Source organism: Peromyscus californicus, unplaced genomic scaffold, assembly GCF_007827085.1.
Source record: "Peromyscus californicus insignis strain IS unplaced genomic scaffold, ASM782708v3 Scaffold_4__1_contigs__length_199733344, whole genome shotgun sequence".
In the NCBI taxonomy this organism is placed as follows: Eukaryota; Metazoa; Chordata; class Mammalia; order Rodentia; family Cricetidae; genus Peromyscus; species Peromyscus californicus.
This window is the reverse complement of record NW_026294562.1, coordinates 63,087,042-63,113,438: the sequence shown is the minus strand read 5'-3', so window position 1 is coordinate 63,113,438 and position 26,397 is coordinate 63,087,042. Positions and strand designations below refer to the sequence as shown.

General features: G+C 48.3%; 3 protein-coding genes across 6 annotated transcripts; 1 reads left to right on the top strand and 2 right to left on the bottom strand.

Annotated features, from left to right (window-relative positions):
- The first annotated feature begins 4,486 nt into the window (after window positions 1-4,486).
- On the top strand, window positions 4,487-8,523 carry Prap1 (proline rich acidic protein 1). The gene is made up of 5 exons (XM_052760121.1): window positions 4,487-4,494; window positions 6,293-6,359; window positions 7,497-7,549; window positions 8,085-8,191; window positions 8,299-8,523. The coding sequence occupies exons 1-5, from the start codon at window positions 4,487-4,489 to the stop codon at window positions 8,514-8,516; spliced, it is 453 nt and encodes a 150-aa protein (XP_052616081.1). The 3' UTR covers window positions 8,517-8,523.
- Window positions 8,524-8,608: 85 nt separating this feature from the next.
- On the bottom strand, window positions 8,609-16,404 carry Fuom (fucose mutarotase). 4 transcript variants are annotated; one of them, XM_052713034.1, is made up of 6 exons: window positions 13,533-16,404; window positions 12,879-12,947; window positions 12,649-12,719; window positions 12,413-12,511; window positions 11,729-11,802; window positions 8,609-9,823 (listed from the first exon to the last, which is right to left on the bottom strand). In XM_052713034.1, the coding sequence occupies exons 1-6, from the start codon at window positions 13,615-13,617 to the stop codon at window positions 9,802-9,804; spliced, it is 420 nt and encodes a 139-aa protein (XP_052568994.1). In that variant the 5' UTR covers window positions 13,618-16,404; the 3' UTR covers window positions 8,609-9,801. The 4 variants fall into 4 exon arrangements, with proteins under 4 accessions (XP_052568994.1, XP_052568993.1, XP_052568996.1 ...); XM_052713033.1 differs by lacking the exon at window positions 8,609-9,823 and adding an exon at window positions 11,281-11,539; XM_052713036.1 differs by lacking the exon at window positions 8,609-9,823 and adding an exon at window positions 11,281-11,436.
- A 130-nt stretch (window positions 16,405-16,534) lies between these two features.
- On the bottom strand, window positions 16,535-26,281 carry Echs1 (enoyl-CoA hydratase, short chain 1). Its single transcript, XM_052713024.1, has 8 exons — window positions 26,151-26,281; window positions 23,758-23,955; window positions 23,216-23,343; window positions 22,451-22,550; window positions 21,436-21,540; window positions 20,691-20,810; window positions 18,622-18,689; window positions 16,535-17,209 (listed from the first exon to the last, which is right to left on the bottom strand). Exons 1-8 carry the CDS (start codon window positions 26,236-26,238, stop codon window positions 17,144-17,146), a joined length of 873 nt encoding a protein of 290 aa, XP_052568984.1. The 5' UTR covers window positions 26,239-26,281; the 3' UTR covers window positions 16,535-17,143.
- Window positions 26,282-26,397: the final 116 nt, after the last annotated feature.

Genomic DNA, 26,397 nt, shown 5'->3' with positions numbered 1-26,397 from the left:
ATCTGGCATGGTGTGAATGGGTGTGTTTTGCCTATATGTAGTGTGTTATCTCATGGAAATATCCCATTCTACTGGGTATGTTTACCTGTGGATTATTATGAAGATGATTTCTTCTTAAACTGTACTGTCGAATTGATAACAATAATGTTAGTTTAAATAGAGTTTTGATGATTAAAAATATAAATAAGGAAGTGTTACACAGCTCGAACACATGAGTTTCTATTGAGGAGCCTTATAGACTGTGGCTTAGGTTAATGATTAAGAAAAATGATTGATTCCCAGTAGCCCAGCTAGTTTAAATTCTTTTAATCTTAAAGTTGGGAGATGTGTTCACAGGTTTCATAGTGCATCATAAGTGAAACAAATCTTTGAAAGTAACTTAAAGTAAGACTAATATGTTTCTGTCAAATAGCTTTGAGGTGGAAAACCCAAGAAGACAATCTAAAGTTTTAGAAAGGCACATAGTTGAGTGAGGAACTCTTTAAGATCAGGGAACAAGAACAAAGCAGCCCAATTATCATTAACTGACGTGCCTTTCTTGCTAAGATTGGTTGATGACCAAAGGTGATGATTAATTCCTTGTATCCATTTCTGCCCTCAATCTTCTGATATAAAAACTATTGATGAATGGGTATGCACCCTAAAGATTTAAAGTAGAGCTGACTGATTGTTTTTCATGTATAAAAGTTTAGGTTTGTGATTCCTTTAAAATTCTTTGTAAGATTACCTTTCAAGATAAGTAGTAAAGTGATTTAGTCCTTTCTTTTTAACTGCAAAATGCAGCCTGCCAGTAAAAGAATACCTTGCTTGCTCACACTCTGTTAATCTATAACAAGTTGCTTGGGTATGAATGTATGTGGGTTCTTGGGATAATTTGTTTTTCACCTATAATACATAAAATGTTTAATCACATTAAGGGATATGGAAAACATGCTGTTTTTTTACTTGTGTTCATTGCAATCATTCACTTGAAAAATAGGCTGTAACCACATTGTAATTTTTATATTGCCTGAAAGATTTTGCTGTGGTATATAAGCTGTAAGGGAAAGAATAAAGACAGAATTAGAAGGACTTACAAGGAAAACATCAAGAATAAGAAATAAAAGCTGGCTGGTGGCGGCGGCAGCGGCGGCGCACACCTTTAATCTCAGCACTCAGGAGGCAGAGGCAGGCGGATTTCTGTGAGTTCGAGGCCAGCCTGGTCTGCAGAGTGAATTCCAGGACAGCCAGGACTGTTTCACAGAGAAACCCTGTCTCGAAAAACAAAACAAAACAAAACAAAAATGAGAAATAAGGAAGAATAAAGATAGAGTTAGAAAGAAAACATCAAGAATGAGAAAATTAGGGGGAAAACATCAAGAGAGTTAGAAGGAATACAGCAAGAGAGACAGAGGGACATTTCTGGATAGAGATAAGAAAAGAGAAAGGAGAATACAGATGAATAAAGGAAACCATCAAGAGAGCGTGTATGTCTTTCCCCTAAGCCCCTCAGATAAAAAAGTCACAGTAGGCCGACTCTGGATTTCCCTTCAAATTCTGCGCTGCTGGAGGCTGACCCCAGGCAACAAAAGGTAGCTGAGAGGATTCATTGAGCACAACAGGAATATCTCTATCTCCCCAACTTACCCCTTGTTAATTGGTGGATTCTGAATATAAGCACAGTAAGTACGATTCGTCCCTGTTACCTGTACAGTTACCACAGACAACAGAGCAAGGCACCAAGTTGTAGCATTCAAAGGTTTGCTAGCCAGCTCAACTGTTGCTTCCCCTTGTTCAGTCAATTTCTTAAGCTGTCCCATGTAGGAGGACCAGCTGTCTGCTTTAAGGGCTTCCTGTATCTCTTTCTTCCACAACTTTTTGTCTCTATAGAAACATAAGCATAACCTCAAACTCCATCATAACACCTTCCCTGGTTTCCATTCTGATGTTAAAACATCCATGTAATACACAGGCTGACTCAGTCCAGCAGATTTTTATGATTCAATGCCTTTCAGCAGCTGTTGTCTCTGCTTCATTAGTATTTAAAAAATTTAAAGTTAGTAAAGCATTATGTAATCTATCCCTGGGAACCCTCGCATCCCCCTTCTGCGTACAAAGCATCTCTTTTAGAGTGTGAGTGATTAGATACTTTGACAATTGTTTGTCCTGTAGGATTATACGATATTCCTGTAATGTGTTTTATGTTACAATGTGTAAAAAATTGTTTCATTTTACTGGATGATAAGAAGGAGCATTATCAGTTTTAATTTTTATCAGTGTGTCCATTATAGTCATTGTCTTCAATAGATGTGTAATTATACAATCAGCCTTTTCAGAACCTAAGTCAGATGTCCATTGAGATCCAGAGTGTATATCAATAGTATGATGAATATATTTTAATTAAAAAAATTTGTTAAGTGAAATACATCCATTTGTCAAACTTTATTTTTTTAGTGTCCTTAGGATTACTTCCTACAGGTAAAGGAATTTGATTATGTAAAGAACAAGTAGGACAGTTTTTTAATAATTTTTTTAGTTTATCATCAGGTTATGAAATAATTTTCAAGCCTTTACTATTAACATGATGTTTTAATGAAAATTTGAAGCTTTTAATACATTTTTTATTAATAGTTAATTTAATTAAAATTAAATTAAAATAAGTTAATTTCATTTCCTTTTGTTAATACAGTATGAGATGAATGAGTAATATAAAGTGGGTAATGTCTTTCTGAGATTGCCTGTTGCAGTTGTATAAATAATAAAGTTAATTCCAAATTATCAGGAATAAGTTCAGCCATTTCTATATGTGACACAACTCCTTCTGCATGTTGAAAATCAGTAATTATATTAAGATATTCATTTGGGTGCCAAATATTGGGCGTTCTGTGTTGTGTGCGTTGGCAGAAGAAGGAGATCACTCCAAGATGAATTCTTTAGGCTTGTGTGGCAACAGGGAGGAACAGCCTCAAACAGTGATGCAAAGGCATATTTATGTATTGTCACACGAAGTTGCTTTTTGGGTAAACAAGTTCTTCATACTAAAGTCCCTGATCTAATCTATCCGTTAAAGTTCTTCATACCAAAGTCGTGATCTAATATTTCTGTTTTTCTGAAGGAAAACATCACATCCCTGACACTTCAGTCCTTACTGTGTACATTTGCAGTACCCAATAACCCAAGAGCTTCAGGTGTGCCACAAGTGTATTATGGCCATTGTCACACAAAGGCTGTAAAGCTCGCTCAGAAAAGTAATTCTATAAATCATGGAAAACAATCACTGTTTTCCACAATGATTTCTTCAAGGTCAAAATACTTCTAGAAACAACTATATATTCTAATGTTTACCCTAGATACAGTGACTTTGTTAGATTCCTACAACAGAGAGAAAGAGTTGGGGCGGGGGTAGGAAAAGGAAGAGAGAGATAACTGGGAATGGCATAGGCATTATAAACCTTAAAGCCTACCCTCAGTGACACAGCTCCCCCAACAAGGCCACACCTCTTAATCCTTCCTAAACAGTTCCACCCACTGGGGCCAAAGTATTAAAATATACAAGCCAATGCAGGGGGCATTCTCATTGAAATCACCACACAAGGTAACCTTGGACTCACAGAGGGAGCGTTGGACTGTGGTGGGATGGCGCGTGCCTTCTTCCAGTGCTGCTGCCTGTCCCCATTACTCTGAGGAAGATTGTTATAAATGGATCTCTGTTACTGTGAATTCAAGTGGTTTCTCAATATTGTCTCTTCGAATTTCAACAGTCTGGGGCATACCCAGGCCAGATGGCTTCCTTGCTTTTGGGTGTCCCTGAAGCTCTACTTGCAGTGACTGCCTTATCGCCACCAGGGGACACCAGTTCCCTGAGTCTTTCTGAAGGTGATGTGCCCACTTATCCATGATTTGGTGGGAGCGTCCCAAGGGGCAGCTCTTTCTTGGAGTGACAACTGCTTTATCCTGAAGTCCCAAAAGAAAGGGGTGGGGCCAAGAAGCCTTGCAGAGCCTGGCGTTTTTATGATCTTTACTCTATCCTGTAGAATCCCCACCCTGAGCCAGCCCTGGGGACACTCAGCTACAGTGGTATTGTGGCTGTCAGTCTGAAGCTTAGCCCCATAGGGGGCTGAGGGGTAACATTTGAAGGCACAGAGCCAAGTGTCTACCTATGCAGAAGACTTCAGCTGTGGTGGCCAGAGGGAACAGGAGCCAGTGGTGCTGTGGTGGGAGATCTGGTGCTAAAGTGGGCAGGTCATGGTAGAACTGACAGGTAAGAAGAGATCAAAAGTCTCCCGGTGGCTCAGTCTGTGCTCACGGCTCAAGTTATATGGTGGGGCAGGGCGGCCTTTGGCTAAGCCATTGCTGGCCCCTGACCTCTGGTCAGACACACCCACGTAGCGGCAATAAAATCCTAAGCAGCCAGGGTTGGGAGAAAGAGGACCAGGCACCTGGACACTGGAATCCGCAGCTTCTCTACTCGCCTAGAGCTCCTCAGCACCGAGAGGGAGCCCCAGTCATGAAGAGGTGATGCCATGGCCCCTGGGTCCTAACTTTCCTACCCATAAAAGTTGGCAGCTGGGCATTGGCCAGGGTGGGGCTGGCTGTGTGGTTAAGGTCACACTGGGTCTGAATCCAGGAGCTCTGGCTTAGAGATAGGCCCTGGGTGTTAGTCCATCCCCATCTGAAGCTTGATTACAGGGGAGTATCTTAGGGGAAGAAAGGGAGGAAGGAGAGAGGGAGGGAAAGACCCTCTCTTTTCTGTAAAACACCCACCCTCAGGTCTGAAATCCAGGATTTATCTATAATAGCAGCCCAAGTGGCCTCCAGATATGCATGCGGGTGAGTTGTTCCATGGGGTCCCTAGGCCAGTAGAACATTAGATACTAAAGGCCCCCTGGCAAGAGGCAACAATTTGAGGCTGTGATGGCCCAAAAGAAAGGGGACAGTGGCAGGGGAGGGGAGGCAGGGGAATATGTAGCAGGCCTTTGAGGACTGGCGGGAGTATAGGCAGGGCAGGAATCAGGCTAGAGCTTAATTTTCAGGGAGACCTTGGACCCCTGTAGGACCTGAATTATCATGGAGGTAGAGGGGAGAGAGGACAAAAGGCTAGCACGAGGTTCTCCATGTTCATCTCTCTCTGCCCAGCATACAAATAGGCCTCTGTCTAGTGGTTCTAAGGTAAGACAGGGCTACTCAACCCTATCTGGCCAGATCCCCACCTGCTGTCTTTTGACCCCTATTGTAGTAGGAAGTTTTCTCAGGTCCTGCCCGGCCCTGCGGTCCCTCAGTCATTTATAAAATAATCATTCAGAGGCTTAATATTTATTACCAATTATATGGCCTATGGCAGGCCTCTTGCTAGCTAGTTCTTATATCATAAATTAACCCATTTCTGTTAATCTATATTTTGCCATGTGTTCCGTGGCTTTACCAGTCTGCTGGCATCTTGCTGCTCCTTTGGCTGTGGCTGGCATCTCTCTTCCTGCCTGTCTCTTTCCTGTCTCTTTGCTTGGATTTCCCTCCTGCCTCTAAGCTGCCTTGCCGTAAGCCAATGCAGCTTTATTTATCAACCAATCAGAGCAACACATATTCACAGCATACAGAAAGACATTTCTCAGCACCTATCACAAAGTGCTGAATCACAGAGAAGAGAGAAGGATTCTTTGAGGCTTTAGTACACACACACACACACACACACACACACACACACACACACACCATGCACATGATGCATACACATGCATATCATATAACATAAACACATGCATACTTCACACACATGAATATCTTTCTACAATCACATGTTCAGAAATACCTGCCATTCCTTCTGTTCTGCATGATGGGGCTGGGGCTACTGGCCACCTGAAAGCCTACTAGAAGTTACCCCCAATACCATGGGTTGTGGCCTCAGGGGTGTTGTGGCATGGCATTGTGCTAGGGCCTCCATCCATCCTGTCGATGCTGTCATGCATAGGTGTGTGCAGGCCCACATGTGTGTCCTTGTATGGCCTCTGGAATCCTCAGCACTGACTGCCAGTGTCCTGTCACAGTAGGATCTGCCCAGGACATGGGTATCTTGGCCACAGGTGGAGAACTTGGCCTCAAGACATGGAGCAGGAGTGCCCTGAGCATCTTGCTTGCTTATCCTGCCTGCAGGTTCTTTCTTGTGAGATCAAAGTCAAAGTCTACCAATGGATTATCAGGGACCTACCCTTGGTCTCACTCTCCAAGACACATGCCACCAGCCCCAGTAGGTCTTGACTGGAGCGTCAGGAGTTGAGGTGACCCCTCACCACCTCACATTCCTTCTCTGGTCCCTCAGGTTTCTCCTGGCCACCTGTCTGGTGGCTGTGCTGCTGCAGGAGGCAGGTGCAATTCCAGCACTACAGGTATGCAGGGGCCCCTCTACCTCGCCCCATCTCTGGCTGCCAACCTCTGCCCAGTTAGCATGGAGTATTGGAAAGGGCCTCTTTTTCTCCACCCCAAGCTGGGCAAGGAGAGGGGAGGCAGGGCAGAGGCCATGTGGTGAATGTGGTAGCTGCACCATGTGAGCATTGAGGAGGGGCCTCAGGAAGAGAAGGGCATGGACCCTTCTGGGGTCTAGTGGACAAATCTCCATGACACTCAAGGTTACTAGGTGAGGATATGGGCTTCCATAACATCCAAGTGACCCGAAGGACATGGGTCTCCATCACACCCATGTAACCACATGGGGATGTGAATCTCCACGACACCCAGGTGATCCCAGGATGAGGGAACATGGTCCTCCATGGCACCCATGTTACCAGGTAGGGACATGGGTCTCTATGACACTCAGATGACCCCAGGATGGGAGGATATGGGCTTCATGACACAGATTAGAGGTGGGGACATGGACGTTGAAACACCTAGGAAGACCCTGTATGAGGTGAGTCTTCTTCATACTTACCCTGGCATACTCACTGAGGGTGTGGTCTAAACTGGTGACAGAGGGCCCAGTATGAAGAACTGAGCTTGCTCTGGGCCAAGTCCACTCAGTCTGCACACGTGGCTATGAAGGAGGATGGGGAAGGCACACCCTTCTCAGCCATCCACGGTTTCTTAGAGCTGGTCACTTCCGCAGGGTCATCCTTTGCGTCACTTCCCCTGGTACTTTGTCTCAAAGGTGTTAAATTCAGAGGAGCTGACTACCTTCTGGGCCACTAGCCAGGATTTGGGAGGGGCAAGCACAGCTTTAACTAGTGCAAAAATCCGGGGTGTAGTGAGGGTGCAGAGTCCAAGGTGAGCCCCAGGTACCTGCTAAAGAACTCTACTTTCTCCTAAGCTGGCCAGGTTTTCAGGTAGGCTGGCCATTTGGGGACAGGCTGGGGTCCTAAATTCCTTACCTGTAATCCTGATAGCCACAGTGACCTTTATCCCCCTAGAATTAAACACAGGTTGAGCTGAAGCCCTGCCTGTATGTGGGTCTGAGAGTGGCCTCTCCCTGGGTGTCTTCCAACCTTGGGCTACTAACTGGCAAAATCTCCACCTGTGACTTACTCTCCTAGGTCCCTGTCAAGACCAAAGGCAAACATGTGATCCTTGAGCAGGAAACAGAGAAGTAAGTACCCCAGAAAGCAAGTGTGGCCTGGTGCAGTGGGGGATGGAGAACATGGCTGTTCAGAAGCTTTTAGGAGGTGATACTCAAATCCTACAGATGTCTCCTTGGGAGTTCCCTCCCAGGAGCCCCAGGCCATCTCCCACGGCCCCCAAGCCATCTCTCAGGAACTCCTGGTCATCTCCCCGGGACCCCTGGCCATCTCCCAGACTCAGTTCTCCCTGCAGCCTCCAATGAACTAAGTTTTAGAACAGCACAATATATTACCTCCCTTGCCCTTGAGGACCCTGCCCAGGGAAGGCTCTGATCTTCTCAGACCCCACCTCTGCACCCAGTGCTTTAGAGATGCTAGGGGCACAAAGCCATGTACTCGTCCCGGGTCTTACAGGGCAGTTGATAAAGTGGGTGGGTATGGAGTAGCTTCCCAGGTCCATCAGCTGCCGGGGGGTGGGGGGGCAGAGAATGTCTTCTGAAGTGGGGCTGGCCATGTCTAATTCTTCCCACCTGTGTGTGAACCTTACCCTACTCGTGGTGGCAGGGCCTTGGGTGCCAGAGCTGTGGAACCCCTGGAGAAGGACCGCCAGCTGGGGGCACTGCTGCCTGTGTCCAAGGAGAAGCTTGCAGCTGCTGAGGAAAAGCGTTCAGGTCAGAGTGGGACCAAGGCCACATCATGGGGGCCATTTGGACAGAAGGCCAGTGAGGAGGAACTTGTGAGGGAGACTGAGGCTACATCTATTTCTGCCTCTCCCCAGATGCCATGACCTGGGTGGAGACTGAAGACATCCTGAGTCGCTTTCGGAACCCTCACTACGGTCCAGAACTAGATCTTGACAGCCTCCACCATCCGACGTATGAGGAGGTCCAAGAGGAGGAAGTGCCCCAGCCGTGGCCCGTGATGTATCGTCAGGTGCTCCAGGGGCCAGAGGAGGACCTTGACCACATCTTCCACTCTCTGGAGGACTCCGAATAGCTCTAACCACTCTCCCACTCCTGTTCTGAGGCCCAGACTGTTGTGACCACTGACTCCCCAGCTAGCAAAAAATAAACACCTGCAAACAGGTAGAAGCCTTGAGTATCTTTAAGGTCAGCAGTCCTGGGGCACAGCAGCTGTGTCTAGGAGGAAGCAGTATCACTGCCCTACTTATGGCTCACTAAAAGCTTTCTATGGGGCACAGGGTCTAGCTGACATTCAACTCATGAACAGTTCTCCTCCTTGGGCCCATCTCTCTGAATGTGGAGATGAAGTGATATTACATCAGCAGTCAAGTGTGTGGGAACCAGTTGGCAGCAGCCGCCTCAGCAGGGAAGTGAAACCTCTCTGGGAATTCGCACAGAAGAGCCTGAGAAAGGAAATGTCTGATGAATGGGCAAGAGGTTAGGTGGGACTCAGGTTGATGACTGTATATGGTATCACATGTGTATAGGTACACACGTGCACAAACGCACAGCGAAATGTTCAGACACATAGGTACAGGCATGAACAGGTACATAGTTACAAAGATGTATATAGGTGGTGCCCATGTGTAGTTCCATAGAGTATGTAGGTAGTTACACAAGCACAGAGGTATGGGGTGGCAGGTACATAGCTGCATGTGTGCACAGGTATAGAGGTGTGTGGCTGCGCATATGCATATAGATACGTAGGTAAACAGGTCCACACAGATGTAGGTGCTCAGAAGAGTGAGTCAGGACACATACTTTCTGTCCTAGTTTTCTGGGCAGCACTTGGATCTTTCTGGGGTGCCTGTCCACATGGCCTCACTCAGGCCTAAGCACCTAAGATGAATTACTTCACACATGGCATATAGGTACCAGGGTGACTACCAATCCCACCCTTGCAGTGGGAGGGAGGCACTAGGGGCCGCAGAGCCCCACATTTTTCAGCTTAAGAGAGGCCATCAGCTCTCCATCCCAATGCACCCAAACCCCAAGCAGCCATGTAGGTTATTTATTGATCTCACGCACCCGAGAACTCGATGTGTGTCTCATGTCCCCACTCCTCCAAGGACATGAGTGGGAGGAGTGACGGCTCACATGCACCCTGGCCTCTAAGCCCCATGAAGCAGGAGCCAATGCTCCATCTCCTAGATGAATCAGGGGTCTTCATATTACTTGAGTCCACTGCCCCCACACTACAGGTGAGTCCACGTTATAGATAAATCTAGCGTCTCCACATTACAGTCCAGCGTTCCAAGTCCAGGGTCCTGAAGATGAATAGCAAGGCTCTGACAGTGACCTCAGGCACAGTTCTCATCTCAGGGTACTCCGCCTGCCATCCTGGTAAGAATCCGAATCTAAATAAATCTATTCATGGTCCCTTCTCAGCAAAGCAGAGGTGCCAAAATCTTACCCAGGTCCCAGGTAGCACCAAATCCCACATAAGGACACCACGGGTGCTCTACTTTCCCACTTTATCACTTCTGGCCCCTAGCCTAGTCCTGGAAACATGCAGGTCTTCCCATGCACAGCAAATCCTCTCTGGAGACACTCTAGACCGACCCTGGGGTGCTTTATTAATTTTCCAGGCACTTCTTCACCCAGTAGTGTTGACAATAGAGATTATTACCAAACCTTTCAATGGCATTCCTCCATCAAGTTAGAGATTCAGGTGCAGGTGGTCAGGAAGCAGTTCCCAGTGAGCACTCGGTCCAGTGCCCGTGAGGTCAGATCCATGGTTAAAATTTGAGCTATCCCACCTTCACATTCCCCGGATCTAAGCAGAGGACCTGCAGATGCTGGGGTTCCAAGTGCCCGGTGTCTCATTGGGACCAAAAGCATCTACCTGCCCAGGGTATTATTGTGGCCAAGTTCCTTTCCAGCTTTGCCTGAGCCAGGAAGCTCTGTGGGCATTTCCTCCTAAAGGAGAACTGGGGCTGGAGAGAGAGCTCAACCGTTAAGAGCGCTTGCTTCATCACAGGGCCTGTCTACTCACCTGCTCGACTCTTGGTTGTCTGCAGCGTTTGGCTAGTACAGACAAAGCCACTATGAACATTCACCAAGAGTCGGCAGACATGTGGTGCAGACACATCCAAGCACTCAGTAGGGAAACTGTTTCAGGCCCTCCTAAGTTCCTCCCCTCCAATCTTACTATTTCCTTTTGCAATTATGAGCCCCAATTGATCCTTTACCACCTGGGACAACTGAGGATTCAAAGCTGGAAGCAGCCAGGTTGCATCTGAGTTCCAGGGCTTAACAGCTGCTCATGCATACATAGGTAGTGGGTGCTCAACCTGCCAAACATAGGCATGGTGGGACCCAGACCTCTCTGACCTTGAACCAGGGAGGTCAGCATCACCCTCTCTAGCAGCTGAGCAGTCATATCTGAGTGTCAGCACCCTCCCATCTAAAGTGTCCAGCTCAGCTCTGCCCTCTGGCCTAGAACTCAGATTGGCCCTCCCTAGTCAAGAGTCATTGTGTGTTGCAACCCAAGTGGGTAATGCAGAAATTCTCAACCCCCACAAGCACCCAGTGCAGCCACATCCAGCTCCCTGCTGTGCATCTCACCCAACACCAATGACCAGCCTAGCCCTTTGCCTAGGCCCAGGCCACAGCCACAGACCCAATCCAGCTCTCAGGTTCCTACCCAGGCCTAGCTCCTGCCCAGCTCCCAGCCCTCAAAACCAGCCCCATGCTTTATTCCCCATGCGGATTTTCCACCTGAGGATTCAGCAAGGATGGGGAGGGGGTGCTTATTTGGAAGCTAATGGCCTCCCAGAAACTCACCACAAGACAGGTTTCCGAGTACAAAACCTTTAAAGATTGACAGTGATTGCTCTCCCCTCCCCTCTCAATTTCACAAATCAGGGAAGGGGAAATCTCTGTCAGGGTCAGCAGAGTCTCTCAAGATCTGCCAACCTCTTGAACCCCAGGCTGGGGTCCAGGTCTGGGTGCTGTCAAGGGGTAGCTTGCTGATTGGGTTCAGGTGGTCTCTATCAGGGTCCGAGGTCAAGAGTCCCCTTCTTGAGGATGATGTTTCCATAGAGTGCCGTCTCCCTGCGGGAGGGTCAGGGTGCCGAGATTCTAACTTTGCCCTTTTCTGCTTCTGTCCCTCCTGCTCAACAATGTCCTGGAACTCTGCCACCCAAATCCCTCTTGTCTTTCTGGGGAAAGCAGAAGTGGAGGCAGTTCCCAGGGACCTGGATAAGGACTTGCCCAGGTCACCTGGATGCAGCAGAAACTCACCCAGTTGCAACAACAGCAAATGCCTTTTTTGCACGTTCATAAAATTCAAATCTCTCTATCTTCATCAGAGCTTTCTGGAAGACAAAATGGCAAGGTTGGAGGGACCTTGCCTGAAAGTCCTCTGGGTGGACTCCTGAGTTGAGTACCCTATCAGGAAATAGTTAGGAGGTAGCAGCAATGGAACCCTCTGGTCCTCTAAGCGCCATTCCTCTGGTTCTCCTGATGCTGGGGTCTCAGGGAACCAGGGACGAGGGGGCATCTTTCATATCTCTGTCTGAGTCTGTGATGGACAAGGTGCCTGCCAGATGTGGACTCAGCTCAGCCAGGCTCTAGAGCAGCGGTTCTCAACCTTCCTAACGCTGCGACCCTTTAATATAGTTCCTCATGTTGAAGTGACTCCCAACCATAAAATTATTTTCGTTGCTACTTCATACCACTGTTATGAATCCTAATGTAAATATCTCTGTTTTCTGATGACCCACATGTTGAGAACTGCTGTCTAGACCCTCTAAACTGCCCTGGAAGTCCCCTGCCCAGGACAGGAATCCTCAAGTTGGTCCTGCTCAGGCCTGCCAATGGCTCCTTAGGGAGAATGGGTGTGTCTTCTGCCATCTCCATGCCCATAGTTCCTTCTTCCTGAGCCTCCGGGGAGACAGAGGGTCCCATGACTGGGGCTGCGCTCACCTTGCAGTCAGCTTTGAGCAGCAGGGATTCATAACGGTTCCATATTGGGGTCTGCAGGCCCCTCTCCTTGTCACTGGGCACTAGTTCCATGACAGCAACCTGGGGAGAGAGGGATCAGCTCTGTGGCCCTAGGCACCTCCGGGGCTCCTCTGAGGGAGGGTGCCCTTAGGGGACACGTGAAGTCTGGCAAAGAGGAAAGTGAGGCCCAGATCAGCAGCACAGCTTTTGCTCCTCACCGGGCTTTCCACATAGGTGTCCAGGGGCAGCAGCTCCAGCACAGCCTCCAGGAGCTGTGGGATGTCCAGGCCTAGGAGGGCAGAGCAGGGGTCAGGCTTCTGCTCTCACCCTGACCTGTAACCCTACCTGTCTAAAACTGTCATTTGTCAGTCAGCAGCCAGTCCACAGGAAGGAGGGGCCAGGACAGAGAGGTCACAGAATCAGGACGGTGTCCGCCTATGGTGCTCACCATCTGCTCGGATCTCCACAGGCCCGCACTGGCAGATGGAGGAAGTAGGGAAGTTCGCATCTGCAAGAACTGAAGGGAGAGGAGGGGAAAAACGGTTTCCAGTCAGTGCGGTTCTCCCTCCCAGATGGTCAGCTCACATGTCACAAAGCCACAAATCCTTGTGTATTATCAGCACAGTCCACCATGTGGGATGTCCACACGCCCGGCCAGTATATCCCTTCCACTCCAGTTAGTGGGGACAGATCATGGGTCACCCCATTATCCCCCTTCAGAGCAGTAGAAAAAAAAAACCGAGACAATGAAACTAGTGTCTGGGAGGAGGAACCAGTAGTTTCACTCCAGCCTCTGGCTGTCCTGCCTTGCCCTAGGGCACCAAGCCAGGGACAGAGAACAAGGCAGACCTCAGGGCAGTCTGGGAACTACCCTGCTGCTGAACTGGGAACCTGATTTGCCCTTTTCAGAGTTCTGTGGCCTGGGCCAATGGTAGGCCTCAGCTCAGCTCTTTCCTGAATCAGCTGGATGGCTTCCTGTTCTCAAGGGCAAGGTGACTACGGCAGTGTCCCCAGCCTTTCCTGGACCCTGCCGGTCAAACGCTCCCGGTGCGGATCGCACCCCTGCTAAGAAGTCCGCACTGCGGGCTCTCTACAAGCTCACCAATCTCGTCTCCATGCCCCATCCGCGCAAGCGCAAATAGCAGCTCCGGGGACAGCACTTTCGGGATGCCCTTGAGCGCAACCATGGCTGCAGAACGGGTGGTGGGCGGGAGTTGTGGGCAGGGCGGTGCCACATGGATTGGGGCGGGGCCAGAGGAGAGGTGGTTCCAACAGCTGGAGAGCCCTTAGGCGCTTGGTTCTGGGGTGACACGCAAATCTCTGGGGCCTGACAGATTGTGGGAAAGTTCAGGAAGTAAGTCCGTGTGGGAAGGACAAAAATGCCAGATAAGCACCTTCGAAAACAGGTCAGGCACAGCCTTGGCCCTAGGATCTCTGATGCCCCAGCCCAGATGGCCCTGGTATGGCCACTGCTGCCCAACTTGGTGGCAGTGATGGGTGAAGGGTGAGAAGTAAGCTTTCTGCTTCAGTTTGTGAGTGGCTTCATGGGATTAGGGCCTGTACAGGAGGCCAGCCCGTATAGAGGCAAAACCAAACCAGAACTCCTAAATGGTGCTGGGGCCAGAGACCAAATAGTTTAAAATGGCTGGGAGCTTCACCAGGGCTTGGAGGAGCTCCTTTTTGGGGGCAGTCTGTATACATCCCATTGTCTTGAACTCTCTGAAGCCAAGGGCTGTGGGTTCCTGTCCTACCAGGATGAAACCAATGAGAACCCAGCACACACAGGTCTGGGTGTGCTACGCTAGGCCCAGGACTGAGACAGATCTCCCATAGAGCATCTTAAACCCTGTTCCAGCTTTCAGAACAAATGGCTGCAGTATGTGCTCAGTGCACCCACAAAAATGAAACCAACAAGAGGTTGGAGAGACGACTCCTGGGGTTTGGTGGCTCACAACCATCTGTAATTCCAGTTCCAAGGGACCCATTGCCCTCTTCTGGCTTCTGAGTCACCAGGTACATGCATGGTACACAGACATAAACACAGAGAAAACACTCATACATTTTTTTTCTTTTTCTTTTTTTGGTTTTTTGAGACAGGGTTTCTCTGTGCAGCTTTGGAGCCTGTCCTGGAACTCACTCTGTATCCCAGGCTGGCCTCGAACTCACAGAGATCCTCCTGCCTCTGCCTCCCGAGTGCTGGGATTAAAGGCGTGCGCCACCATCGCCCGGCCATTTATACATTTTTTAAAAGTTAAAAACAAATAACCAATGAATCGATTGCCTCAGTTTCAAGATTTCCCCTACTGAGTGGTCACCTCCTCTGCTTGTTCCTTCTAGAACGTGGGTGAAGCAATGGCTAACACACACTTCCCTGTGTTTCCACATTTAATAAGTGAACATTGGGACTGGAGAGATGGTTCAATGGCTAAGAGCACCAGAGGACCCAGGTTTGATCCCCAGCACATGGTGGCTCACAACTCTCTGTAACTCTAGTCTCAGGGAGTCCAGTGCCCTCTTCTTGGGGGGACTGGGCTTCACCAGGAGAAAGGCCCTGAGACTTTGCTTCCAGAATAGGGAACTTTGGTTGAGCAGTGGGTAGTGACCATGCCAGTTACCATGGTCTGGGCTGTGTGTTAACAACATAAAACAAACTTTGAATACTTGGATATGATGTATGTGTTCATCTGGAGTTTAGACAGGCCTCAGCTGTCACCCCTCAAGCCCTCCAACCCCTTGTTTGTTTGAGTCAGGATCTCACTATGTAGCCCCAGCTGGCCTGAAACTTGCTCTGTAGACCAGACTGGCCATGAACTCAGAGATCTGCTGGCCTCTGCCTTCTGAGTCCTGGGATTAAAGACTTTCCTCACTAGGTGCATTTTACCCAAATGCCCTGAGGTTCAGATGGAAACTGCTTCCCTATAGATCTCCATTCTCACACTGACAGGTGCTGAGGGTGCTGCGGAACAGCCCTGACGTCATACTGCCACAGCAAATAGGCAGTCATTTCCCCACACCGAAGCTCTGAACAGAGCAGATTTTGGGATCCTGGGTACATCCCACTGAAATGCTAGGGCTAGTGTGGATGGTCAGCTGTCCTACTCACTGTCCATTGTAGCCCAGACAATGAAAACCTGGGCATGGTCATACGTATTACCTGGCTGGGGGTGGTGGCATACAACCGTAGTCACAGTTATCTGGAAGGCTGAAGCAGGACTGTCTGCACCCAGGAGCTCAAGACAAATATATATTGAGCAATATATTGAGATGGCTTCCAAAAGAGAGATCTATCACATTACTGTGAGAATGGCATGTCCTCATCTCAGCATAAAGCATCAGGCTTTTTCTGTTTTTGTTTTGTTTTGTTTTCAAGACAGAATTCCTCTGTGTAGCCCCAGCTGTCCTGGAACACAGTCTGTAGACCAGGCTGGCCTCGGAACTCACAGAGATAAGTCTGCCTTTGCCTCCCATACTGGGATTAAAGGTGTGAGCGACCACTGCCCAGCAAACATCAGGCTTTAAACAAACGTACTACAGCCTGAACGAACTCAGAGGGTATTTGTCTTAGTTTAGGCTTCAATACACTACAACTTAACGGCTTGCTTCTCGCAGTTCCAGAGGCTAGAAGTTGAAGCAAGGCAGATTTGCTGTCTGGTGAAGACAGACTTCCTGGCTCATCCTCATGCCTTCTCATTTCATCCTCACAGGGAAGGGCTTGCAAGCACTCCCTTGGGGTCTTACAGACCCACTTATGACCCCACTCACCTTCTAGCATTTTAAGACCACCACTTTTAGGATGTCAACATAGGAACTTGGTGGGGGATGTTATTCATTTCCTTGTGCTGGTGAAATAACAAACACACAAAAGAACAAATACTCTAATTCTAGTCATGAGGAGCCTGGAGTCATCACCTTGTCATAGAAAGTAAAAATGCTGGTGCCAGGGGCTGGGGAGCAGGGGAGGGAGTCAGTGTCTGTTGGAGAAGTTTTAGCTTAGGAAGATGAAGTCCTGGAGATTGATGGTGGGATGGCTGCACTCTGATGCGAAAGTGCTTGATGGTGTACTCAGATGTGGTTAAGAGGGTAAAGTTAAAAAACACACAAACATCTGGGCAGTGGTGGCCCACACCTTTAATCCCAGCACCAGGAAGCAAAGGCAGGTGGATCTCTGAGAGTTCGAGGCCAGCCTGGTCTATATAGTAAGTTCCAGGCAGCCAGGGTTACACAGTGAGACCCTATCTATAAGAAAATAACAGCAATAATAATTAGAAAACACATTCATTCTTTAGAGACTACTACAGGTGAGTTGAAACTAAACTGAAGTAGTCACTTTGAATTGAATTATTCTGCACTTGGAAACAGCAGACAGGGCCACTTCCCACTTGAAGCCACACCCTGAGCTGTGCACTGTGGACACTGTGGACAGGGGTATGGGTGGTCCAAGCATGCACCTGTCCCTGAAGTGAAGTAAAAAAAATAAAAAATCAAGACACCTTGAAAGCTTCCCAGATTTCTGATTTAGAAGCCTGTGAAAGATTGACTTCCAACAGTGGTGAAGGTAGCAGGCCACACCACGAGTACCTGAGCTGTGGCCACAGCCCCAAAGCCTGCGGTAGGAACCTCGGCTTACGCTACCCTTCAGGAGAATTTATTTGCCTCTCAATTGACAGGCTGAGCGTTCCTCTCCAGGGTGGCACAAAGCTCAGCTGCCAGCTCTCAGTGGTCTTTGAAGTTGGCCTTCCTCTTCTCCACAAATGCGGCCATTCCTTCTCTCCGGTCATTCTGGCAGGAAAAGGAAGAAGGGAGGTGAAGTTTACGTCTTCCTGGTAAGCCCCTCGGCTGATAGCCTGCATCTTGAGGTAGTCTTCCGTCCTCCTCCTTGCCTGCTTTCCAAGTTCATCGATAGGACGTTTTGATTTTGCAGTGGGTCCACCAGCAGCCCGTGAAAGATGGGATTCCCCACAAACAGTGCTATGCTTGGGGATGGGGGATGTATACCACCCAGGATACAGTCCATTGGGAGCCATGACACGCGCACCAGTTAACTCGTGTTCACAACACCTCTGTATCTGGCAGGGTCTGAGTTGGGAAACTGTCAGAGCTGTGGGGCAGCAACAGAACTCTGCTTTACACCTGCCTCTTCCTTAGCCTGTGGACACACTATGTGCACACACCTTCGATTCTTCCCTAGGGGCCCAAACCATTTAAAAGCTTTTTTAAAATTTTAAGTGTGTGTGTGTGTGTGTGTGTGTGTGTGTGTGATGAGTGTGTGCAGATACGTGCAGGTGCAGCACAGAGAGCAAAGGTGTGATATCATTCTGGATCTGGAGTTGCAGGTGACTGTGAGCCATCTGATGTGGGTGCTGGGAAGTGAACTCGGGTCCTTTGGAAGAGTAGTACATGCTCTTAAATGCTGAGCCAGTTCTCCAGCTTCTTAACTTTTTTTTTTAAAATAAAACACTTAGCACTGGACCAGTGGTACAATGGATAATGCATCTGATGATCAGAAGACTCTTTAAAACACCTAGATATGAGCTTTTGATAAAAGGTGAACTGTAGTCAAACATGGTGGCACACTCCTTTAATCTCAGCATTCAGGAGGCTGGGGCAGGTAGAGTTCTATATGTTCAAGGCCAGTGTGATTTACACAGTGAGTTCCAGGCTAGCCAAGTCTACATAATGAGACCCCGTCTCAAAAACAAGCAAACAAATAAATAAAATAAAATAAATAGGGTTGTGGGATAGTAGTTAGAGATGGCCCAGCAGTTCAAAGTACTTGTTACTCTTGAATAGGATCTGGGTTTGGTTCCCTACACTTCTATGGTGGCTCACCATAGTCTGTAACTTCAGTTCCAAGGTATCCAGTGCCCTTTTCTGGTCTCTGCATGCACCAGACATGCATACAGTATTTTACATACATGTAGGCAAAACACGTATACATAAAGGATAAACAATATTTAGAGATGGTTTCTCTGTGTTGCACAGGCTGGTCTCAAACTCCTGGGTTCAAGCAATTCTCCTTGTCCCCTGGCTCCTAAGTTTTGGGACTACTGTGCCCAGCTATGAATTCCACTTTAAATACAGAAGCTGCTGTTTAGTGGTGTAATTCACGGGGCCCTTTTGCAGTAAGAAATTCTCTACAGCTTCTGCAACAGAAACGAACTCGAATCCTAAGCAGGATATTTGTTACTCACAGTGGCAAAGGTGGAATAGAAGAGCTTCTTCTCCAGCTTATTTCCTTCTGTTAAGGTCATTTCAAAGGCTGAAAAAGAAGCCCTGGAGTTACAAACTGAAGTGCTGAATGTTGGGGCACCCATGCCGGACTGACTGTGATCCACAGAGAGGGCTGCAGGCTATGTGGCCCCCATGCTGATTTAGCTCTCCCCACTTCTCACATGCACGGCCCATATTGAGGTAGCCATGGAAACAAACAGCTCTCTTAGGCCTCCTAAACACCTTCGTGGTAGTCCAGGGCCCTCAGAAGGGAAAAACACCAGAAATGAACAAAGGACAAATAGTAGAATCTATCCAGCTATGAGGACCTGAGGTGGCTGATAAAACTGAACACAGAAGCCCAGTAAAGCATGAATAATGGAGGAGAATGGCTAGGCAGCAGGGACAGCATCTGCTCTGGGCCTTCTTTTCCAATGCAGAACACTGGATGGCTCTTTAAACACCAGCACATCTAATCATGGCCAGCAGCAACCCCGAAGGGCTGGTGGCCCTTCTGGAAGTAGCAGCAACCTTTCTAGGTCACATCTTTTGCCCCTAAGCTGGCTCTACATGTGACACTGAGCAGAAACACAGTGCCGTTCCAAATGCTGAGATAAACTATTACATTAAGACTCCATTCCTGGGGCTGGAGAGATGATTCAGTGGCTAAGAGCACTTGCGCTCTTGCAGAGAACCCAGGTTCCCTTCCTAGAACCCACAGGGAAGTGCACAGCTGTCTGTAGCTCCAGTTCCAAGGGGTCCCATATCTTCCGCTGCACCATGCACACATGTGATATACATACATATATGCAGCCAAACACTCATACACATAAAATAAAAATAAGTAAAATCTTTGAAACAACCACAAAAACTCCATTCAGGTCTTTGTACCTATTTGACAAGCTGGGTATCCCACAAATCCTTGTAACTCCCCCTCTGTTATTACCCTGTAGGTCTTGTACCTGTTGGTCACAAGGTTAAACAGGCTAACTGCTAAGTTCTGCTTTTGTATGAAATACTTGCTTGCTTGGACAGCTGAGGCACCTGCTGGATGTCTGTTACAAAATCAGGTCTCACCTAGAGGAGTCACAGGAGCCAGGTTTGGTCCTGGCCAGTCTCTTTTTAATAAAAAGCCTCTAATTTACTAAAACCAAAACTTGAGTCAGACTGGTGACTCTCTGAACAACCCCAGGCCCTCCAAAGTGAAAGGTACACACACCCACATACATACACACATGTATATAAATTCACACACATGTTAATAAATAACTAAATGTATTTTTTTAAAAAAGACTCCAAACTTGGTGTGGTGATACATATGTCCAATCCTAGCAACTGAGGCAGGTGGATCCAGAGTTTGAGGACAGCTGCAGTTATAGAGTAAGACCTTGCCTCACAATCCAAACAAAGGACTCAGCCAGATGGTTCAGTGGATAAAAGTCCTCATTGCCAAGTCTAATAACAACTGGAATTCAATCTCTGGAACCCATATGGTGAAGGAGACAATTGACTCCTCAAATTATTCCCTGACCTCCACATGTGCACCATGGGATAACCCCTCAATAAATTAAAATGTGAAATAAAGAAATAAATGAGTACGTTTAAAGAGAAGAAGAAAGAAAAGGATGAGGCAGCTCTGAGGAATGAGCTGAGAGCTGATAAAGATGCTTCATATAAGCTGTGCCACTGCAGACACCAGGCTACAGCCCATTTGCATAACCAGAGCATGGGCTCCAGGTCCTCGGAGGCGCTTTCCCTTGAACCACAGACCAGTGACTTCAGGGGCTGTGGCTCTATTCTTGGTCTTGCCTGACACTGCATCGCCATTATGTCCTAGGCCTGGCCTAGTCTTGGGTCTTGGTATAAAGAGATACACAGAGTATCTTGACAGACGTTTGAGTGACCAAAACCTGGAACACTATGGCAAACTACAATTCCGAAAACTTTCCCATTGCTGCCTGGGACAAGGTGGGGTAATCTGGAACCTCACAACTTCATCTATGCAGTCATGTGGACTCTTCCCATTTTCTTTTCCCAGCAGACCCCCTACCTGCATTCACCGATTCTTTCGCCATGGTTACTATAATTTTGGAATTGCTGGCAATTTTTTCTGCACATTGGATGGCCTCTTCAACCAGTGTTTCAACAGGAAAAATCTTGCTTACAAGACCTAAAATATGAAAAGTATGAATAGCATGCAGGAATAGCATCGTCCACTTCCTCTGGAACCCAATGACAACTGAGAGGCAAGTCCTCTGGGGCCTAAACAAGGGATGGCTATCCCTAATAGCGGGTGACTGTGCTCTCCACTGCTAGGTTCCAGTCCCTGAACTCTAAATTACACAGGCCATGCTCTCTACAGGATCAAATGGCACAGAGAACCTGAGGTTTATGGTCACTGCCAAGGGCAGGGGAAGGGCTGGCCTTTAAGGGCCTTCAAAGGGCAGTGGGAAGAGATGTTTTGTTTTGTTTTCTTTTTGGTTTTTTGAGACAGGTTTTCTCTTTAGCTTTGGAGCCTGTCCTGGAACTCACTCTGTAGACCAGGCTGGCCTTGAACTCACAGAGATCCACCAGCCTTTGCCTCCCAAGTGCTGGGATTAAAGGCGTGTGCCACCATCGCCCATCAGGAAGAGATGTTATTATTTCTAACCTAAACATATGTTGCCACTCTCTTGTGCATAACATATTTCAAGATATAAAACCCAATGCCAGAACCTTAGGGCTCTAAGGCCAGTTACCCATGGGGACACCAAATACAGCCCAAGTCTCCCCCAGCTCACAACATTAGACATCACCTGCTTGCTTGGCATCCTGGGCTGAAATGCGGTCACCAGTGAGGACCATCTCCATTGCTAGTGACTTGCCAACTGCACGCGTAAGTCTCTGAGTGCCCCCTGCACCTACAGGGAGAGATTTGTGGTCTTAGTGGCTCTTTGTCAAGTGACATTGAGAAGAAACTCAGGTCTGGAATGCAGCCCAGTGACAGAGGTTTAGAATGCACGAGGTCCTGGGTTCCTTCTCAGCATTAAGAAGGAAGAAATAAAAATTAGATTAGCTCTTTCCCCACCATCCTAGAAGGTTCTAGGTCTCCCTGAAAGCATGTGCTGGACGAAATCCCAGCATCAGTCATCTTCTCTACAGACCTGAATCAAGATATTGAATCCACTGTCCAGGATCTCAGAACAAGCCTGGTCAAACCCAGAGAGCAGTGGAGGCCTCCTCTCTGAGTGCGGTCTCTTTCCTGAGGGCTCAAGTCTTTTCTCTTTGAGTGTTCACCTTCTCCTGCCAGGTCTAGCAGGTGGCCCTCTCTGCTATCCGCCCCCCCCCCCCCCCCCCCAGAGCAATGGGATGCTTTCTCAACATCTCAGAGCTTTCCCAGGCAGTGGGGATTGAGATTCCACAGTCTGATGTGCTGAACTCAGGAAGGCCAGCGACATAGGAGTGTACAGAGCCAGAGTCATATGGGACAGAGTTTTTGGTGCAAGCCCATGGCTACTCATCTTTCTCCCAAGCTCTGGGTGTACAAAACTCTTAAGGGTATATGAATCATGAGCAGGAAAGAACCGCCGTGGCTAAAAGCCAGTGCCCACTCGGTGTGATATTGTCAGATTTAGGATCTGTATATTCATAAGAGCTGGACATGGCCTGAAGCTCTCAGACTGTGCTGAGCTTCATCTGCTCTGTCTTTCGGGTTCTAGTTGGCAGAGAGAAACCTCAACAGACAAGAGCTGTCCATCTGGGGCCTGTGTTTGGATGCAAGCCTTGGTGCTGAGACTCAGGCTTGCCTTGTTACAGCTGACACATTCTCACCTGGGATGGTCCCCAGCAGGATTTCTGGCTGTCCAAACTGGGCTTTCTCACCAGCATAGATGATATCACACATCATGGCAAGTTCACAGCCCCCACCAAGCTGAAAAAAAAAGAAAAATTGTTCATAAGCCGGGGGATTTTACCAGAGGAGCCCAGGCAGAAAAATCATTCTATTTGCTTAAGGAACTTTTCTAAAACCATGAAACAGAGTCAGATAACAGCAAATGTTAACCTAGCAGGACAAAACTAGATTAAAGTGGTAGAATAAATATAAGAGAGATGTTGCTTACCAGGGGCTTGTAGACTTTTATGCAAAGGGCCAGGCAGTAAAGACTTTTGGCTTTGTGGTGAATAACTCAGCCTAACACAGTGACTCCAAATCAGCTAGACAGGACAAGGGCGTGAATGTGGGTAGCTGACCACCCCTAGGGACGGGTTTCACTAAATAATCAGCATGTGTAATAATCACAGGTTTTTTTCCACTAGCCCTGCATTTCTCAATGGCCTAGTGAAGCAGGAACCCTAGTGTGCACACAGACAAAGTACTCACAGCCTTCACACGAGTAGTATAGCCACTGTAGCAATTGAACAGAAACAGAAAAGCTCATTAACACACCTGGGAATTAGTCAATGAGCCTCCATCAAACAAAGCAGTTACCAAAAGACACCATGGGCCTTTTAAAGACACACATCTTTGCTATACTTTATTTACACAAGCATAGTTCCTTCCACCTTGCACAGGAGACCTCTGGGACTGATACTTACAGCATAACCATTGACAGCTGCAATGACCGGCTTCTTGACCCGGGTGATCTGGTCCCAGTGGCTCAGGAACTTGCTGCTGTAACAGTCCTGGAATGTCTGGTTCTGCATTTCCTTGATGTCTGCTCCAGCTTGAGGCAGACAGAAGTAAGGTTCTAATTACCAGACATCAAAGAACTTCTCAGTCCTGTATCCCCATGCACAGGGCCTGGAGGCACTTCCCACAATAGTGGGAATAGCTGATACATGGACCAACAACTCACCAGGCTGTCTGTTATAGGAAGGTAATGTTGGGGATTGCGGCAGGCAGTGGATGCCAGGTACACTCAGAGGAGGCTGGGCTTATGCTGGTTATTTCACCTTACCAGTGAGGACCTGAACATCCCTGAACGTTCAACACACAGAACTGCTCTTCCACACAGCTTACTTTACATGTTAGTATATCCTAAGCCACCCCTCCCATCACTGAGAAACTGGTCCATTTTGCTGCTTTCCACAGGCCACAGCATCCCCCTACCCTCTACCACCATGGCTGCCCAGCACACCTGCAAATGCCTTCTCCCCACCAGTGAGCACAATGGCCCCCACAGCAGGATCTTTCTCAAAGGTCTCCAGTGCTTGGTTGACCTCCTCCATCAGGCCATTGCAAAGTGCGTTGAGTGCTTTGGGGCGGTTTAACTGGATCAGCCCCACGCTGCTATTCTTTCCTTTCTTTTCTATGATGATGTACTGAAAGTTAGCACCTGGGTCGAGAGGACAAAAGTGGATTGTCATCATAAAGATATTAAAGGCACTGTGGTGGCCAATCGTGGTTGTCAACTTGACCACATCTGGAATCAACTAAAACCCAAGCAGTTCAAGCTACCTGTGGAGGATTTCCTTATCTGGATCATTTGAGATAAGAAGACCGGACCCTAAATCTGGTCCACACCTCTGGTGGCAGCCTACATAAAAGTACGTGGAAGGAAGCTTTCTTTTACTTTTTGCCCTCACTCTCAATGGCAAGCTCATCTAATCTATTCTTTTTCCCCCCAAAGATTTATTTATTTATTTATTATATATACAATGTTCTGCCTGCATGTATGCCTTTATGTTAGAAGAGGGCACGAGATCTCATTACAGGTGGTTGTGAGCCACCATGTGGCTGTTGGGAATTGAACTCAGGATCTCTGGCAGAGCCGCCAGTGCTCTTAACCACTGAGCCATTTCTCTCCAGGCTCAATCCAATCTATTCTTAGGCATTCCTTCTCTGGTGTTGGAACCTATTTCTTTGGGATTCCAGTGTACACTGAAGACCCTCAGCTCTCTAGGACTTCCCTGGGCTCCAAAACCAGATTGAGACTGCTGAAATATCCAGTATGTTGGACTGAACACCTACTGAATCCTTGGCCTTTTCGTCAGAGGACAGCCATTGTTGGACTACTCAGACTGAAGCCTGTAAGCCACTCTAATAACCCACTATTAATATATATGTATATTATACATTAGCAAATATAATATATATTCATTCTATCAGTTCTGCTCTTTTACAGAACCCTGGCTGATACAGGTACAGACCGGGGACTCAGTACCATCCTTACTGTGTCAGCCTGGAGCTCCGGCTATGATCTGCCTAGGCATGATGGCAATGGCACACACCTTTAATCCTAGCACTCAGGAGGCAGATGCAGGTGTATCTTTGTGAGTTCCAGGCTAGCCTGGTCTAGTTCCAGGCCAGCTGGAGAGCTACATAGTAAGATCCTGTCTCAAAAAACAAACAAAAATAACAAAAAAGAAAACCCTAGCACAGTCGTCCCCCCCCCCCCCCACACACATCCACACCCCATATGCCAGCACTTTCCAGACCATGACACCAGGTGAGAGCAGGACAGAGCCTAGGCCCTGCTAGAGCAATAAGTCTGGTGGGACAGAGGCTCATGTAAAGCACCATTAGGTGACCTGGAGGAGCAGCCAATTCAGACTTGGGGGGTGCAGGCCATGGATTTAGGAGGAGGAAGATAGGCCTGAAAGTGAGGGTCTGTGTTCTGGGTGTTTTGTTCCTTAACACAGTGCTTGTGTGAAGTAACTTAAGTGAGGTGCACTGTTGAACAGTAGGATGCCTGCCATTCAGTGGAGCCAGGACAGGACAGCCAATCCAGGTTGAGGTGCAGAAGCCCTAGCTAGCCTCAGGGCATGGCCAAGAATTCCTGGTAACACTGGAACACCAGATGGCTGCAGGAGAGTCCAGCCAAGGAGAGAGAAGGCAGGGACTATCTGGCTGGCTGGGAAGGAAAGTGGGTGTGTCAGTATGGTCTTCGCTGATTGGACGGTTCGAAGGACAGGATCAGGCGAGGGCAGTGGACCAAGAGGCACTGGACAGGAGGCCCTGTAGGCAAACCTTCCCCAATACTCAGATTGCCTTGCTTAACCTACCTTCATAGTCTCTTAAAGCTACCTAAATGCACATGGAGTTCCCAGCTGGCTAGAGGTCCTGGCCCTTAATGAAGTTCTAGGGTTGAGAAGCTGCCATTACAGCCAAGACCCTCCCGACAGACAGGGCTTCTAGGTGCTAAGCTCGGGTTGGACTTGTTAGGTGAGACTAAGATCAGATTAAGGGGGGTCAGGAATTGAGTGGGGTATGGAATTGGGTAGGGGTCAGGCGAGCAGTGGAGGTGGGGGCTCCGAAGGAGGGGCAAGGGTGGGAGGAGCTTCAAGTTAGGAATCTGGGTTTAGGTGTGGGGATTGAGTACTCGAATCCAGGGTCTAGGTACTTCCGAGTCAAGCGTCGGGAGTGCATGCTTGTGGAAGTGGAGGTCAGACAAATGATCTGGAGTCAGGAGAGACGGTCCAGGATCAAGTGAGGGTGCGTGGAGGCTGGGGTTTAAGAAACCAGCCGGAGGCTCCGAGGAGAGAGTCCACCCAAAGTGGGGTGACGGATCCCGCCGGCGTGCGCACTCACCCGAGGCGAAGCGCCGAAGTTCTGGGTAGCGGACCGAGGACAACAACGAGCTGCAAGCTCGGGGCAGCAGAGCACGCAGGGCCGCCATGGCGTAGAGACACTAGTCCCGCCTGCAGAATCGCCCCGCCTGCAGAATCGCTCCGCCCCAGATCCCAAGCTAGCCGGAGACGGAAGCCGAAGGGGACAGACGGGTGATGCCGTAGGCAGGGTGGGGCGGGGTGGGGAGGATGGTCGCCGATGCAGGGCT

Coding starts and splice junctions, on each gene's coding strand:
- Prap1 (XM_052760121.1), top strand. Junction 6,360..7,496: donor GTGCAATTCCAGCACTACAG/GTATGCAGGGGC, acceptor TTACTCTCCTAG/GTCCCTGTCAAGACCAAAGG. Junction 8,192..8,298: donor TGCTGAGGAAAAGCGTTCAG/GTCAGAGTGGGA, acceptor GCCTCTCCCCAG/ATGCCATGACCTGGGTGGAG.
- Fuom (XM_052713036.1), bottom strand. CDS start 13,617: ATGGTTGCGCTCAAGGGCATCCCGAAAGTGCTGTCCCCGGAGCTGCTA. Junction 12,512..12,648: donor ACACCTATGTGGAAAGCCCG/GTGAGGAGCAAA, acceptor CTCTCTCCCCAG/GTTGCTGTCATGGAACTAGT. Junction 11,437..11,728: donor TTTGCTGTTGTTGCAACTGG/GTGAGTTTCTGC, acceptor ACCCCTTGACAG/CACCCAGACCTGGACCCCAG.
- Echs1 (XM_052713024.1), bottom strand. CDS start 26,238: ATGGCGGCCCTGCGTGCTCTGCTGCCCCGAGCTTGCAGCTCGTTGTTG. Junction 23,956..26,150: donor ACTTCGGCGCTTCGCCTCGG/GTGAGTGCGCAC, acceptor CTCTCGACCCAG/GTGCTAACTTTCAGTACATC. Junction 22,551..23,215: donor CAGCTGTCAATGGTTATGCT/GTAAGTATCAGT, acceptor TTTTTTTTTCAG/CTTGGTGGGGGCTGTGAACT.